The sequence below is a fragment of the Buceros rhinoceros genome, unplaced genomic scaffold, assembly GCF_000710305.1.
Source record: "Buceros rhinoceros silvestris isolate BGI_N320 unplaced genomic scaffold, ASM71030v1 scaffold36061, whole genome shotgun sequence".
In the NCBI taxonomy this organism is placed as follows: Eukaryota; Metazoa; Chordata; class Aves; order Bucerotiformes; family Bucerotidae; genus Buceros; species Buceros rhinoceros.
This window is the reverse complement of record NW_010393430.1, coordinates 10,066-28,052: the sequence shown is the minus strand read 5'-3', so window position 1 is coordinate 28,052 and position 17,987 is coordinate 10,066. Positions and strand designations below refer to the sequence as shown.

At 38.8% G+C, this 17,987-nt stretch overlaps 1 protein-coding gene across 1 annotated transcript; it reads left to right on the top strand.

The window, feature by feature from the left end:
- Window positions 1–314: 314 nt before the first annotated feature.
- CLINT1 (clathrin interactor 1) lies at window positions 315–17,745 on the top strand (the record flags this gene model as incomplete). Its single annotated transcript, XM_010144829.1, has 7 exons — window positions 315–489; window positions 5,201–5,444; window positions 5,972–6,053; window positions 10,467–10,544; window positions 14,291–14,589; window positions 15,318–15,522; window positions 15,993–17,745. Coding segments are annotated over 7 exons (1,445 nt in total), but the record flags the coding sequence as incomplete, so codon positions are not given.
- Window positions 17,746–17,987: the final 242 nt, after the last annotated feature.

Sequence of the window (17,987 nt, the reverse complement as noted above, 5' to 3'; positions counted from 1 at the left end):
GATTGTGCCTCTTGTGCTTCTCCAGCAGAGTCCAACAGTATTCTTATGTGCTGTGCTGTGCAGTGCACTGAGATTGTGGTGTTGTCATAAACAAAAGTCTTTGAATCTGCTTTCCTGCCACTTAATGATTGGCGTTACATGCTGTGCCTTGCTGTAATAGTGTTGATTCAGCACCATGGGAGCTTTTGGTTTGCTCTGAAAACTTGTAAGGTTTATGTATGTAGGGCAGGGGGGCTTGGGAATGATTCCAGAAAGACCACAGGCAATTTTTTTTCTGTTATCTTTAGTACTTCTTATCTTAATGCCTCACACAGGTGAAAGATACGATCCTGAGCCCAAGTCAAAATGGGATGAAGAATGGGATAAAAAACCAGCTTTTCCATTCAGTGATAAGTTAGGTGAGCTAAGCGACAAAATTGGAAGCACGATTGATGATACCATCAGCAAGTTCCGAAGGAAAGATAGAGAAGACTCTCCAGAAAGATGCAGGTACTTCAGTTATTTTAACATGAATATATTCTTTGAAACCAATATTATAAAGCTCTTTGTCACTAATAACCAGCAATGTCAATTCTTTTTGTCTGTGTGGAAGCATGTTTGGGTTCAACACCTGCTTCCTGGACTTCTGATGCAGCTCTTCCTGGCCTTGGGGAATAATGTCACTCCGTCAGTAGCTAACTGCTCTTGGCTGCCTTCCATTAGTGCCCCTAGCTTAGGTAGCTGCTGGCAAAGCGAGGAACTTGGCTGAAATCCCCTAAGCTTTTCCTTGTCTCAGCAATTTGGTGGTCTTCCATGTGCCAGTATACTGGAGGCTGCCATTTAATGCTACGGTTACACCGAATGCTTAAGTGTCGAAGAGGGAGACATAAGATTGCTTAGACGTACCGTGACACAGTGCTTCTTCCCTGAGGTGATCTCAGGAAGAACAGACTGCAGGTGACTGGTTTTAAAATAATAAATAAATAAACGTAAATTCAGTTGAACGTTCTCAGACTTGTTGTATTTTACATCTGGCTGTTAAACCCACCCTGCTTTGCCTGCAGAAAGAGCTTTACACACACCACACTTCAACAGGTGCATGGAATTTTATCATCTGGAGATCAAATTCGTACTTTGCAGAATCTGAAATTGCTGTAGAAAAAGTGCTCAAGTATATTGAATTAATTTCCTCTGGGGAAATAAATCTCAGTGCAAATTTTGAATTTTGATCAATATTTTTTACAGGTGTATCTTCAGATACAGTCACACACACCTTTTCATATATATGTGTATGAAAATGCACATGCACGCAGGTGCATATATTATAAAATTCAAGCAATTTTGCACAAAAACAAAAGTAATTCTAATGGTAGCATTTCTGAGGAGAAGGCAGTGTGGTCTCCTTGCTAGGGCATTAATAAATCATAAAACTGATATTCTTTACACGCATCAGGGTTCCCTCTTAGAACTTACTATCAATAGACTACAAAGAGAAAGGATCAGAAGAAAAGTAAACAGTTTCAGATTTAACAATGGTGTATTGCTATGTGCTTTGCTATACTTACCTTTCAAAAGCAACTTGTCACATGATGTCTTTACGCTCACTTTCCCCATTTCATGTAGAGGATGTACAGTAAACATTTTTTACCTTATTTCCTTTGCTTTATCTCTGAGTGGCTCCTGGTCTCTTACTTGTACTCCTATAAAGTCTTGCACCTTCCAGTGTTTTTGACAGTCCTTTCTGCAGTCTAGTCTAAAAAAAAAGTCTAAATCTAATCTAAAAGCCACTTATTTTGAGGACGTTTCCACTGTACATCTCTGTCCCAAGTTACACTGATCTTTTTCTCTGGTGAATGTTGCATTTTTCATTTTTTTTGTTTTGTACTTGTTACCTTTGTCCCTTCTGTTTTATTTTTCTTCCTTTTTTTGGTAAGTGTGAGGCATGCTATTTGTCTCGATTTATGACAGTAATGAACTTGGGACTCAAAATAAAAGGAGGCATTTCTGGGACATACATGAACACAACCAGTTTGGCTTGTCCTGCCACAGGAGGGGATCCAGGTTGCAGCAGTGTGGCTTCTCTAACATTGCTTTGGCTGCCAGCCTGAAATTTCCTTGTGGCTCCTCTTGGCACGGTTATTAGACAACGTGGAAGGTATTCTGTCAGTGTTGAAATGAAGGGGGCTTTATTTCTACAAAGGCATCAAAGGATCCAAGGGGATTGAACTCGAGGTTATAGAATGTCCCTTCATACTTAAAGATACTGTAAAATCAAACGTGATCATTCATGTTGTATTAACAGATTACTGTATTTTGTATGAAGTTAAATAGTGAAACGAACATGAACTTTTAATTATGTGACTTGAGCTCCCAACAACATAACATTCTCTTGCAAGTGCTTCATGAAATCCATGCATTTCTGTGTTTTCACGCTTCAGCCGTTTTTCTCTAAAAACACAAAAGAAGCCTTGAAAAACTTAATAGTTTATTTGTAGCCTGCTGCTGTATAATAACATTGAATTAAGATGCCGTTTCCCTTGGAAAAGTGACTAAATGGTGATACTCGCTCAGCTGGCAGATCGGCTGTTGTATGTATGTTCTATTGTTTCTATCTTAATAGCTTTATAAATCATTATTACTGTAGTACTGTAAAGCCAATAAAGGTCTTGAAGCACAAAGAATAAATGTGACTTACACATCTTCACAGTGGCTAATGGAATTTGGATGACAGTCTTTACCTCCAACATACACACCAGAAGAACTTGGCTAAACTTGTGGATTTCTGACACTACTTGCACAGCGAGTAGTTTGCATAGAAGGAAACAAAAACACTTCAAGTAACGAAGAACTGAACCTGTGATGTAGCTAGCTTGAGTTTACAGTAGGTTTCAGTGAAACTGCAGTTCACACAGCTAACCTTGGAGAAGCCCAGTCTGCTTGGTTTTTCCTAAGAAGAAAAATACCTAAAAAAAGACCTAAGACATAAGTTAGTGAATAAACCAGTCGCTGCCCTGAGTCTAGTCTTGTGTACCAAAGTTCTGTTTTCTAAATTACCTGCAGGTATGCAGAGATTCTTCTGAAACACTAAACTTTTTTCCTAAGAATTCTTAAAACTCCGTCAGTCCTCATTTCTCCAAGGTGAAAGGTTAATTCAGAAAGGTTGATGCGGGTAACAGAATAGAAAGGAAGCCAAACTTCTAGCACACCTATAAAAGGATGCCACAGCCATGTTTAAAAGCAACTTCCATGTAAAGAATTACTTCTGTAGTAGGGTGTAATTCAAATAGTTTTAAAATATCAGTAAAATATTTTTGTTGTCTTAAGAGAGTGTTCAGAAATCCACAGCACAAACCTTAAAGCAAAGAAAACAAGCCTGTTTCAAATTCTAGAAGTTGCAACCATGTACCTCCTTTGCAGAAGTTTTTTTTAATTACTTGGTACTATGTATTGCTAGCTATAATTTTCATTTTTAAGTTCATTCTGCAATTCTCAGGTGAAGCACCACACTGCAATTTTACTTTTCTGAGCACAGTAAACACACTTAAAGGGAACATTAATCTGTAATTATTTTTTTCCTTAATGTGACCATTAAAGAAAAATAAAAAACAGATCTCCTGAGGCAGTTTGGAAACAGTACAGGTTGTCATAGAAAACTTGAGTATTCTACTATTTGTCCTGTTTTCTGGCATATGTGTTTAATTTCTTTTTTCAAAAGCTTTTAGACATATTTTGCTGTAGATCACCAAAGACTTGCCTTTTTTCATTTGTACATTAGTGAGATTGAGCTTTACCAGTTCTGCAGCAACAGCTCCATTGGTCAGAGTTTTAGGGTTGTCAGTCACTTCCTCAGCTCCCGGGATGTGTATATGGACTAGGTGGACTCTGCAGTGATGACAAGAAATGCATTGCAGCAGGTTTTAAGAGACTGGGCCTTAGTCAACATCACCTGCTTTGCTCTGAGGCTTTTGGGGTGGATGTACCATGTATACCAGGCTAATGTGCAGAACAGTCCTCCCTAGGGGCTTGTGTTAAAATCGTGATGTTACAGATGAAGATGCGGTTGGTGGTCCCCTCCTGAGGCGTTTGTGCACATAGGTGGGCTGTTGGCAGAAGCCCAGAACTGGAATAGTAGGTCTGGTGTTGAAAGCCAGGATTAAAGTGCCTTGGAGGGAAAAGGTTGGGTGATCCATTTGAGCTCACTTGTCTGTGTAAGGCTGGCTCAAGCAAATGCCACTAGTCGCTAGGTTGCCCAGCAGCTATGATATTTTTCTTTTAAAAATGAAATATTAAAAAAGGGAGAAAGCATTTATATTCACTGATGTTAATGAATTGAGCCATCCGGGGTGGTGAACAGGTAATTTGCAAAGAGGAAATGACATATGCAGTGTATTCCAAAAAGCCCACTATTGTTAACGGAGAACAAAGGCTACCCTCCAGAGTATACTGCAGTTACTGTCGTATTCCTGTGACAAAGGGACGGCCTTGCTGAAAGTTCGCAGTTTTAGTATTCTAATGCATTATTAAAATAGAAAAAACCTTCCACTTTCAACTGTGTAGCTCAGGGAATTACTATTTCAAAATATGATTCAATATATTTAAGCTTTCTCTACAGCAATTTTCACTGTTGGGTACAAATCTCATCTTGATGGTAACAGGCAACGTGACTGGTGGGGGTGGGGGCAATTTGTTTGTGAAAGACTTAAAATATAAACGTAGAAAACATAACATTAAACAGTACTACACAGTGATATCTAAAAAGTTTTTGCCTAAAATGGGGATGATTTTGTTCTTTTACATTTTAAGAATAAATGTGTGTTCTCATATGGAAAGTGAACAGGATCACTGCACTGCGTAATTCTGTAAACGTTCTTTTTCCACAAACATTCTAAAGAATGTAAAAGCCTGTTTCTCTGGGAAGGGAAGTGAGTTGAAATAAGAAGGGCGTTCTTGAAATCTGAATAGTACCTGTATTGGTTCACTGCTTTCTGTCTCTTGGTGTAAGTACTGAGCAGACCTGCCAGCTTAACTTTTTGTTGCTGAGATGTTACATAATGTGTGGGGGAGTTCCTGTCAGAAGGTAATTAAATGTACTGGGTTTAAACGCTGATTTCCTATTACTGCTGCAAGGAGCTACCGCACCCTTGTGTTCTATAGCAGAAGTCCACTTCTGTAACGGAGAAGTCCATCACGAATGTTAATTCTATTGCTTTTGTTTTTCTAGTGACAGTGATGAGGAAAAGTCAAGAAGAGGCAAATCTCCCAAAGCTGAATTTAAAGATGAGGAGGAGACTGTGACAACAAAACACATTCATATTACACAAGCAACAGAAACTACAACCACCAGACACAAACGCACAGCAAATCCTTCAAAAACCATTGACTTGGGAGCAGCAGCACATTACACAGGGGATAAAGCAAGTCCAGAACAGAATGTTGCAGCTCATACTGCACAGTCTACAGCAAAGGTGAGATATCAGGAAAGAACGAGAGAACATGATTTTGGAAGCTGTTTTCTTCCGACTTCTGAGACAATTTCTAGTTTAGGATGGAATTTTTGTTATGCAGCCTTCAAGGGAACTGTTATATCAAAAATGTTTCGTTGGAGTTTTCAAAGGCTGTGGAACAGTTTTAACTAACGTGTGATTGCTTTAAGATGTAGAATTTTTAAAATGCAGTCATTATCATGTTTACTCTGTTCAGGAAAGTGAAGATAAAGTCTTGGCCTGAAGTGTGAAGGATTCTCTGAATCTCCACAGTTACTGAAAAGTTCTTGAATTCTTCAGTTGTCATAAAAAAATGACGAGCCACTAGCTTTCCAGTATTTGATTTTAAATTTAGTCATGTTTCAGTGACTTTTGGCTTCAAAGACAAATCTGCTATCTCTCCAAAGCAAAAGAAAACAAAAACATTTTAAAAACCCAGAAAACTTCTCAAAGTCATTTAAGATGAGTGACATAATGAGATGAGATTTATGGTGTAATTTCTTCTTCAGGCTTCTGTACCCTCTGGCAGCAAGTCATCTAATGACCTGGTTGATCTCTTGTTCGATGGAGCTAGCCAGCCAGTCTCAACAGGTGGGTACACTTTGGTTTTATTTTCATAATTCATATTTTGAACCAGTTCTGAGGATAAGGGTGTTTGATGCTACAGAGATAGAGTAGTAGATAAACTGAGAAACAGCAGCTCTAAGTTTTGTGAGTGTTCTAGAACCTTCTGTGGCGAGGTCCTATATGTGCTGTTGCGTGGGACTAATAAACGCTAGCGGCACAAAGATTAGCTGCCAGATCAGCCTGTCAGAATCTGTGTTTCTAACGCAGTAAATTATAAATAACTGAAGCAAACACAATCCATTCATGTTCAAGTATTTCTCACAGTGCAATTCAAAGGCAAGGGCAGCTAGACAATCTTCATATAACCTTCATCGAAAGCGTACAGCAAACGTGTTTCCTTATTTTATCCTGGTACTTGGTTGATCCCAGCCCTAATACCAAAAAGAGATTGCTGCCTGTAAATAAAATTACTCATTGCAAAACATGTCTCTTCACTCTCTAAACGTGCATTTCAATTTATGTCCAGTAGCCCTCAAGTGGACATACTCTTACGCTCAAACTGTAGTTTCTTTTTAGGAGCGTGTTAACTTTCAGTGCATTGCATACGGGATGGACAGAGGAGTTCAGAGGCTTGGTGATTCCCTTTTCAAAGACGTAAAACTTTAAAGATTCATTACTGTGCTTATAGGCTCTTAATATCGGCAGTTTTGATTGTGGCTGATACGGGATAGAAAAAGGACTTCTGTGCACTTGTGATCTAATGGTGCAGTTGGGAGAGTTTACTGTGGGCACGCTTTTGTTTAAAGATGACTTTGAATAGCAAGTAAAATACAGGCATGTGCTTTTTTCATAGAGACCTTTCATGTACCTTCTCTCCGTTATAAATGAGCAACTTCTGTTCGCATTATTTGTACAGGTGTGTATGTGTGTCTTGGGGACAACAGATACTCAGCTCCTGTCTTTCTTTTAAGGACAATGTAAAATCACAGAGACTGCACCAAACAAGGCAGTCCACTGGGTACAGCCCACACATGTGACAAGGTGGCTGCATTCAGGTGTGTGTAAAGACCACTCTTACTCGCTTCTAGCTGAAGCAGTGCCATTTCTGGGTGTATTGTAGTGGGAACCCCTGTAATGCGTCACACTGGCTATTTTTATTATAACGTATTGAGCAAAACCAGTATTATGAGCACTCTGTTCTTTTCATCGCTAGGCTGCCAAAGTGGTATCTCCATAAGTGTGTAATAGAATGTAAATTACATCAAAACTCCGTTGGAGAGGAGGGAAATTGTCATGGTAATTTAGTATGAGAGATCTGGTTCAGTCTTTTCTTATTTCTAGTGTATCTTTGTGCACTTTATCTACTTTTTGCAAAAGTGAAAGTTTGTATGTCTGTTCTGAAATACATGTTAATTCCTAATGGTTAAAAAATAGAATTCATTTTGTGCGTCTATTCTTTTAAGCACAAATGCCCCTGACTTTAAGAAACAACTTATTTTGTGTTTTTTCAATTTTATTAACTTCATATACAAAAGTGTTCTTTGTCCATTGGAGTTACCACAGTGCCATGGGTTTTTAAAATCCTGGATCAGAACCACTGCCCCAAATCAATATTGAAGCTTCTCCCATCCAGTTCTTATGGGAAAAGAGACTAGAGCCTTTTTTGGATTAATTTATATACATATGGTTTTATTTTTACATAGAAAATTCCATGGAGAAGAGAGGTTTCCACTTCAAATTGAGCCTTCCCATATTTCAAACAGAACTATGGCAGCTTCTATATTACAGTGGGTTTGAATCTCCCATCGGTTTGGCTCTTTGCTGTAGTAAGCCTTTTTTCTTGTTGCCTTTTTTCTCCTTTTTCCAAAGCAGCATTTAGAAATGGTGTTGAGAAGAAGCGTATTAACCAGCTGGTCCTGCTAAATAACCTCTTTGCTGACCTGGGAAGGCAGATGGAAAGGGTTCATTTGTAGTGACAGATCTCGCATGGGAATCTTTGAGGATAGCTCATGTTGAGAAGATTAGCACTGTCCTTCACGTGCAGGTCACTTGTTATGACCACTGTTCCTCGCAGCACAGGGTGTGGGAACATTCCCAGTGTCAGGCAAGACACAGGGAAAGGGTCAAAGGCAGCCTTTGATCTATCCTGTGAAGGAACTGGCAGGGAAGTGATGCGAATTCAGGGGATTCGGAATTTGCTTATCTATGTATTTTCAGGTGCGGAAATGCGGAAGGAGGTTGGTGAGGCTTGGGGGGGTTACACATCACTAAAGGAAGAGGGTTTGTACTTGAGGGGGACGGGTCGTTGCCATAAAGGAGCAATCTGTCTAATCTCTAACTAGACCTGCTGCAAGTAATTTTTTGGTGTTGCTGGAGATGAGGTTCTTTTAATCTTTGCTGGTGATACCTTTCTGTAGAGAGTTACTGCATTCAGGTTAATCTCTGCCACCTCTCTCTGGAACTGAGTTTCATGTGAAAACAGGCAATGGAGGTGGAGGAAAAGCTGACTGAAAATGCTAAGGGGTTATTTTGAGTTTGAACCTAGTTCTGTTTTTAAAATTAAATTAATCCCTAGATACTTTGTCAAACAGCCCAGGGAAAATAGACATAGCATGAAAGCATTGATTTTTTTTTTTTTTTTTTTTTTTTTTTTTTTTTTTTTTTTTTTTGGGTGTTTTTTTTTTTTTTTTTTTTTTTTTTTTTTTTAAAAAAAAGGTAAGAAGATTTTTTTTTTTTTTTTTTTTTTTTTTTTTTTTTTTTTTTTTTTTTTTTGAGGATGTGGTTGAGAGTGTGTCATCTGTGTTGCTCATTCTGGTATAAACTCTCAAACCATTAACCTGTTCTGAACTTTGTAGGGACACACGTTATGAAAAAAATTATTTGAAAATGTTCAGTGCAGCAGGCAGAGTAAACACGATCAGAATGGTGTTTTAGCTTGGTATTTCACTGGCTTATCTTACCCTTTTTCATTCTTAGGTTGCAGTCAGTGTAAAACTTGTGTGTAAACACACGTAAGATGCTTATCAGATCACTTCAGAATGCGTGTTGAAGAAATTTCTTAACTTTGTGTGAAATCTTCTCCCTCTTGCAAAGCTGGTAAAAGGATTTTAGTAGTGCTGTATTTCTGAAAAGTCAGAGACCATCCTTGCGTTCCCTTCCCTTTTACATCGCATGCTACACGCTCGGCAAGGAAACACATTTCCCCTTGGAAGAGCAGTTGCCTTCCTGGCAATGTCTACAGTAAAATAACATTAAAAAGAAATACAAGTACACATGTATTAGAAAGCGAATGGTTCCTTTTATTACTGCTAACCATTTATTAAAAAGGAGATGGTTCTAGTTTAATTAACCCAGTTGAGAGTAGCAGATGGGGCAGAATGTCTTGCAGCGATAAGACAATTCAGAAATGGCACCAGATGTTGGAAGCTGTCCCTGGTGGTGTTTGAGTGCAGCACAGATGTTCCCGTCCCACCTGGCTAGTTTCTAAGCACTGCAGGCTAAGCAGCTGTGATGTAACCTATATAATGTACGCATAACACCAAAAGCAAAATAATTGAACTGCTGCAGCTTCTTCTAAGGGTGGGACTGCTTGGAGGTGAAATCTTTGAGGACAAACAAATAAGGTCAGCTTGTTAGCTTTCTTAGGTCAGTGGAATGCCTGCTTGAAAGCAGTATCAACGATAATTTGATGTGGGTTTTTTGTAAGCTGATTTTTTTTTATTAAAAGTCAGCTTACCAATATTGTTCTTAAATGTTCTCTTTTTATACCTTGGCTTTATTTTTTTTTAGTGAAAAATCATTCCTATGCTGTATTCAGAGGTTAATAATTTATATGCTGTATACAAGCGTCTGGTTGGAAAACTTAATGTTCCTGCTGTAAAAAGGAAGCAAACTTATAAAAAAATGAACACAAACTGCAAGCTCTGTCCTTGAAATCCCAACTGAAGATTGTTGCAGAATCATTTATGCTTTAAGTAACACAAAAACTAAATATAAGGCGACATGTAATTTTTCACAGTAAGCATAATAAATTAACTTTTATACAGTAAGAATGTTTGCTGTTATATGTTACGCTTCCAAAGTTTTAATTGTACAAACTCTCAAACTAGTAGCATCCCTCACTAGTAAGAAACTTCTTAACTTTAATCTCTCTAAACTTATCTTTAGACATAGCAAAAACTTGCATCTTGTAGCTCTTTAAGAGAACAAAGTTGCAAGATCTACAAGGCAGTTGGGAATGACCCAGCGTATCTTTGCTAAGGCTTGTATAAATGTGGTGTGGTGATGACAGGAAAAACAGTGTTGACAGAGGGAGCAGAATCAATAAATCCATCTTGCCAAATACAGAACAACTTTTCTTGATAAATCCCTCACAAGGTTCTTGTAGTGGACCTTTGCACAACCCTGTAACAGCATTTGACTTCCTTCTGTTTTTAGGTGGATCAACTGACCCATTTGGAGGATTTGCTGATTTTAGTTCAGCTGCTGCTTCAGCAAGTTTCCCATCATCACAAGGTAGGTTGAATTTACAAACTGAAATGCGGTTTAAGGGCACAGAGAGAGGCAGTGATGCTACGTGGCATCACTGAAATCACTTCCTTTTCCAGGGCAAACTGTTTATGCAACTGGGCCATGAGTGCTATAGATGATATCTGTGGTCTGGCACAGCACGTCTCATTGGACCTGAAACCTTTCATGAACTTTGTTTCAGATAATGTTAGTAGGAGTTACAAATACATCCGTGTTCATCTAATAATATAAGCATATAATGAGACTTGAAACATAGCTCAAAATCTAATTTGGAAATGCACTGAAAAAAGATGTTGCTTCTGGAGTGGAGAAGTAAAACGTGAAATAAACAAGTGTGAGTAACTGCTGGCTGAAGGGTGTGCGCTAAGCAATTAAAGAGCCCAGCTCATCCCTCTTCCGCAGTTGTGGGCAAGGAGCTGGTTTAATTGGAGTTCTACAGTGATGAATGTTTCAAGATGACAGTATCAGTGTTTCCAAAGCGATTGGAAAACTGGCTGTAGTGATATGGCCATTCGGAGTATTAATCATCGGGGCTTAGGTAAGGTTACTCAACTGTTTTATTTGCAATAAACAGCAGTCCTTTTTCAATGCTTCAACGAAGAGTTTGCAAGCTTTTCGGACAGGTAGGTATTAACTATAAAAACACAAGTTAGCTGCTCTGGTAGAATAAAATTTGCATGAAGTACTTGATGAGATGGTTTGCTTACTTGTGATAATGCTGTGAACTGAAAGGTTGTTAGAAATGTTTTCATGCTGCTGTTCAGTTTCTTGACATGTACAGAGGGTTCAGATTGGTCTTATGAACTTTAATTATGGTCAGGGCAGTAAATTAAATGGCTATGTTGAACAAAACCAGAAGGCGAGATGATGTTCAAATGGCAGCCCACCTGTGACCGAAAAATAGGAGTTCCCAAAGATGTCTTTAGCTCCGACCTGTCTCCTTATATTTAAAAAAAAGTAGTAATTGTTTACAGACACAAAATTATGTTGGTGTGTCAGATGGCTTAATGAGAAGAGCCTGAGAGAGGCTACTTCCAAAGCTTCTAGTGATGTTTGGGTTGCTATTGGAAGGCCTCACGTTGGAGGAATTAAGTCTTCCATACTTCCATACTAAGTCTTCCACATTAAATCTTCCATATACAATACAACCTCACCAGTGGCTTTTGAAATTGCCTATATGCATTTGCGAGATGAAGCTGACAAACACTTTATTATACCTTGGCTAAATAACAACTCGTCACAATCTTTCCTTTTTAGGAGAAACCTATTAAATAAAAGATACCTGGTCCTGACTTAAGTCAGGCGTGAACATGGCCACTCTTGAAACACATTTCCCTTAAAATTGGACTGCAAAGTTAAAATGTACTGGGAAGCTACCTAAAGCAATCAGCTTACTTCTGCTGGAGTGGTTTTGGGAGCCTACAGTGCTACCCAGACAAACAAACATGGAGAGACAGGAGCTGGCTGGCTCTTTCGTGAAGTTAATTTCGTCAGTAGTAGTGTTTGACTGGAGGTTCTCAGCAGGGGTGAAGGATTAAGTCCAGAACGACAAAAGAATAGCAAAGGGCTCGATCAGCAAACTTACCTGCGAGCCAGCTTTCAGTCAGCACGGTTATATTTCTTCCTTTATTTTGCTGTGTTAGGAAAATGGTACTGGGCATGAATCAGTTAATACACCTTTAATTTGCTTAGTAGGAAAGAACTGCTTCAGTTTTTTTACAGGCTTTCTTAGTCAAAACTAAGTTGTTTTGCAAACACAAAGCCGCCTACTATGCAAATAATTTGTGTGTTAATACAGTCTAAATTGATACAATCCTTTATCTGCATTAACATGATTAATCTATTCCAATCACCATTATACAAGGGACAAGGAGTCCTGTGAAATGATTAATCATTCCTGAACAGCGTAAGCCCCTCTAGGAATCTTTTCCTTCTTGATTAATCATCTTCGAAGTTCTAACGAAGGGGCAAAACCTCATTCCTTTTACCCCCACTTCCATTATTGGCACTCACTGCACAGGTCTGAACACAGAAGCAGCACACTCAGCATTTACTTATCTATCAGGAATATTTAAAGTAGGTTTTAATTTTTAATATGTAATACTAATTGAAACATTCTAACGTAGCCCCTCTTTGTGAGGGAGATCAAAGCAAATGTTCCAGTAAGGCCCTAAGCTAATGAATATTAGTCCACTTCATGCCTGAAATTGTTGGCAGTACTTGGATTTTATGAACAGATTTACTCTCCTCCTATTCTTTAAATTCTAATGTGTTGGTAAAGATAAAGATGACTAAAGGTTGAAGGTGTATGTTGATAATTATTTACATGGAGCATGAAAGACTACTGCAATTCCCTTTGGAGCGAGTAGAATTCGGTTGTAGAAAATGCTGATGGATGGCCATTACAGAAGCAGCTGTTAGGAACTGTCGGTTAGGAAGTGGAAATGCACTGGATTCACCTACCCAGCTTTGGCTGTTTGGCTGATCTGAAGAAATTCAAGGGATGATTTGACTGCTCGTTAGAACTCAAAGTTCATTTCATATGACAGTGACATTACTTGAGATTTAGCTGAAGTACCAAAAGTGTATCAGTGATGTCATCAAAAAGCTGACCTGTACAATGGTCCAAACTCAGAAGAGTCGCTGTGTAGCAGTGAGAGCTGTTTAAATGGTGTTGCTTTACTCCTAGCATCTCCTGTAGGTGGTTTTGTAAGCTTTCCTTCCTCTGTCTCTCCTGTGAAGTAACCCTTTTCTTCTTAATAGAAAAACGTGTTTTTAAGGGAGATAACATCTCCTCCCATTTGACTCAAAGGTTATGACATATTCTCAGTTCACTGGTTTCTGTCTCTGGACATCTGTGATCCTGAAATAGGTGCCCTTGCAGTTGGCTACAAACAGCTTATACTGTTAGACTTCACAGACATACAGAGTTAGTGACATACAGAGAGCGCCGCAGGTTGCTGCGTTTTGATTTAAATGCTTGTCTACAAAAACCTCGCTATATTGAGATGAAACTTCAGAGTTCAGCGAAGAGCTGAGTTCTGCTGAGAGAATTGCTAGATCCAGGACTGAATTTCTGCTTCATGCCAAGGCATTTAGTTCAGGAATCAAATTTAGAAAACTTAATGCGTTTTACATGAGCATTTCATGGCATGGGAAAGAAATTATTTCTTATCGCCTCAAACTAGAATACCCTGCTTTCCGAGTTCTGGCGTTTCATTCCCCTCAGCATCGTTTTACACAAAGAGCTACTATATAACCAAATTTTGAAGCAGTGTCTTGGTTTATCATGATGGAGTTTGCTTTATCAGGTTGCTTGTTCCTGACTGCTGTTCTCTCAGCAAATACCAGAGTGCTGAGATATAAAGTTGGTAAATGTTACAAAGTTTTAGGCGGTGTTTTGTCTACAGCCTCCAATCTACTCGTAAGTTATCCTTAGTCGTATTTCAGCTAAAGAAAACCTGTCCCTGCTTGTCTTGCATCCACAGGTGACACGTTACCAAACATTCTTCTACTTTCTGTGCATGGGTGTTTCATATTTCCTTTGCTACCTTGTTAAAAATGTTGGAATATTCATGAGAGGGAATGATGTCCAGATGGAGGTTCTACCTGCAGATGTTAATCTGGACGGACACAGATCAGCTCTCATTTGTTTCAGTTCATTGAATATGGCATTTGCTCAGTGCCTTTCTTCCCTCTGTCTTCCTCCTACACTGTTGGCTTTCCTTCAGGTACAGCAACAAGTGGAAATGGAGACTTTGGTGACTGGAGTGCCTTCAACCAAGCTTCTCCTTGTCCCAGTGCTTCATCTGGAGAGCTCTTCGGCAGCACGGCACAGCAGCCAGCAGCTATAGAGCTCTTCAGTAGCTCACAGCCAGCTTCTGGCCAGCTTCCAACTGCTTCAAGTTCTACTGATCTTTTTGATTTGATGGGACCCTCTCAGACAACCATGACCGTTTCACAAAGTATGAATTTCTCTATGATGAACTCCAGTCCTGTGGGTGTCAGTTTACCCATGTCAAGGTCACAGGTACGTTGCTATTTGTACTGTTTGCTCATGACCTTCCTCAGTCAATCTCTGCTTTCTCCTTAATCACAACACTGAAAATTAACCCATTCCACTCCTGGAATCCATGCCTAGTCACTCGGATATTGTGATCAGCATTTTGTAAGAAAGTTTTGTCCAAAAATGAGTAGCATCCTAAAAAGAAATGTTAAATGTTCTTTAAAAAGCCTCCTTTTATAAGCTAGTCTTCTCTGAGGTGGTCTTCGTTGTTCTGTGAAGTGTTGCTGCTTTGCTAGGGAAGAAGAGGTTAATGATATTTTACACCTTAAAGGCATCCTCCACAGAATGTTACGGGTTTCCAGCCTCAGGTAGATGGAAGTGAGGACTGGTCTGTTCTCCAAAAAACACCAAAGTGTCTGCTTCAGTGGAGAGTTTTTTTTTTTTCAGAAACCGTGAACAGCTCATCTCGGTGCTAGGAAATACAAATCAGTATACTTGAGTTCAAAACTTCACTGCAGGTGATCACTGTCATTCCGTATACTGACGTGGGAGCTTGATGTTGGCTTACAAAATATACTCTTTTAACCCACTCTAGTGGCATAACAGCGCATGGAGAAGCTGAAGTTGATGACTGAAAGTCTCACTGGCTTTTTATTGGTTTTTGTGGAAAAATTAAGGCTTCTTGTTCAGTCCTGATTCCTACTGGTAAGTTGTTTCGAGTGGATCCCAACAAACTTTTCTTTTTCTTTTAGCCTCTGCAAAGCGTGGATGCTATGATGCCGAAGCCTAACTCTCTTTATAATGCAAGAACAGAGATGGTCCAGAAGAATGCAAGCAAAACTCTACCCTCAACTTGGTCAGATCCCAGTGTAAATATCAGTTTGGACAATTTAGTACCTGGGATGCAGCCTTCCAAACCCCAGCAGCCAACACTTAACACCATGATGCAGCAACAAAGTAAGTGATGACTGCATCGCTTTTCAAGCACTCTGAGCCCCGTATGTGTTCAGTAGCTTGTCCCTGAGAGTGACTATTCTGTCAATGACTGTCATAATTGTTTCTCAAACTGTTGCGATGGTTCTGACACGAGCAGTATTTTCTAAATGGAGACTGACAGGTCAGAAGGCTGGTGCGTGTTATTACTGTGGAGTTAGCACCATTGCTGTCTCTTGATTTCAGGTTTCCTAATTTCTAGAACTTCTCTAGAATATGCATAGTAGCAGGTATTGTTATAATTAAATGCTATTTAAAAATGTTTTAAACGTTTTCTCAGTCTTCACAAAGAAAATAGGGGAACGAGCGAAGTAGTTATGGTTTTGCCATCATATCTTTGTTCACTGCTGTTACCACATATGTTTCTTAAAATACATGAGCACTGTCAACATCAGATTTGATTAACGCTTCTTGCATCCTGTTCTCTTTTGCAGATATGCAACAACCTGTGAATGTCATGACTCAAAACTTTGCAGCCGTGAACCTCAGTTCTCAGCCTAGCATGACGCCTGTTCGACCCCAGACAAGCCCATTGATGGGAGGGCCCATTCCTGTGGGGATGGGAATGCCCAGCGTGATGTCAGGTACGATGGGAATGACCTCCATGGCACCCATGCCTATGATGAACCAAGGAATGATGGGAGTAAACATGAACATGGGAGTGCCAGCTATTGGAATGGGTTTGACAGGCACAATAGGAATGGGGGTACCCAATATCGCTATGACCTCTCTGACTCCTGGGACTCTACAACCCAAGCAAGATGCCTTTGCAAATTTTGCCAATTTTAGCAAATAAAGATTGTAAAAGAACTAAATAAACCGAAATAAAAATAAAATAAATGGGCAGACTGAATGAAGGATTTTTAGCTGCACAAATATAGCTGGGGAAGGGATGGAAAACACTGATCAATACTTTTTTTTTTTTCTTTATCAGTTAGTGTTGACATAAAAAACCAAAAGCTATTTTCTAAGTGTTGAAATAACTACTGTTCAAATTCTGGAGAGGCGAAAGGTTCAAAGGAATGTGTTTAGATGATTTTGCAAAATAATTTGTATTGAGACCATCAAAAAACCTTTCGTATGTAGAAGAACCAATTTTAACTTTGAGACTCGATGGAAGACTGGAATGGGCATTGGGTAAAAAAATGTTTGAATCTAATTTTATACTTTTCTTTTTTCTTGAAGAGCTTGACTTTCTTTTCCCTCTCTCCCTGATCGCTTTGTCATAATTGGATCATTCCTTTTACTACCACTGAGTCCACAATTGAAGTCACTCAAGTACGATGATCAGTTTTTTATAAGAATATATATTTTTGTCCAAAATGGCTTACATACGTGATTATGGCGAATTCAAAGGGACCTGGAATGTATATATACTTTTGCTAATGTTCCAGCCACACTGCTCTGTTTACCCAAATTTTTATTGTAAAAATCCTCTCTCAGCAATTTGGTGATCAACAGATTTTGAGGGTCTTAACATGCTTCTCTTGTTATAACTGATATCCAGTGCAAGTCGGGGAGAAGCTTTATCCAAGACTTGAAGTTTCCTTTCAGAGAACTCCAGAAAATGCACTTTCTTGCAGTTTTTTTACAGTGGCACTTAGCATCCTTTGTACCACCAATATCGCTACACAGCCACTGGGTTTAGGGCTTCGGCAGCAGTCAAAAGGCAAAAATATTTATTTTTTGCATCATTACAAAAAAGTAACGAGACTGATTACACCTAAGTTATATAACTCTATAACCTTACCTAATCCAACAGCATTGGATCTTAGCTTTTATACAACATTTGGTGATTCTTCTGTGTAAATATGGCATTAGCAGCTGTGGAATCCGATAGAGGAGTAAAAAATATATATATTAATAAAGGAAACCTGTAGCAGTCAAAGATTTTACTGATTTACTGAAAGCAAAAGAATGAATTGAGGTTTTGGGGGGGTTTTGTTTTTCCTTCTGTGATTCTGCATTTAAGTTCACATGAATCATGATTCTAGAATCTGGAATACAAAGACGTTATATTCACAAGCTGGGAATATTGTTAAGGATAAGCACTATATTATAGGTATGAAATTTATTGCCTCCCTTTTCTTATGTTGGATTTCTTTTTTATTAAATTGATAAAACTTTGTTTCCATTGTATTCATAATGTTCTGTTACACATAACATTAAAATGTTCATTAAAATCAATGTTGGGCTGCTTTTCCTTTCATTCCATTTGACGTTTATGAGAGCATTTGGGAAAAAAAATAATTATAATTTGGGCAAAGTAATTTTTATAAATAATTTAAAATTGTTTAATGACTTCTTATCTGAAGCCTTTCCTATCTGGCTCTACTGTTAGGAATTAAAAATGAAGCAGGCAAGATATCCTGACCTGCTCCAGCCTTCCTAATGCTCCATCTACAACATTTCTAATTAGGCAGAAATTC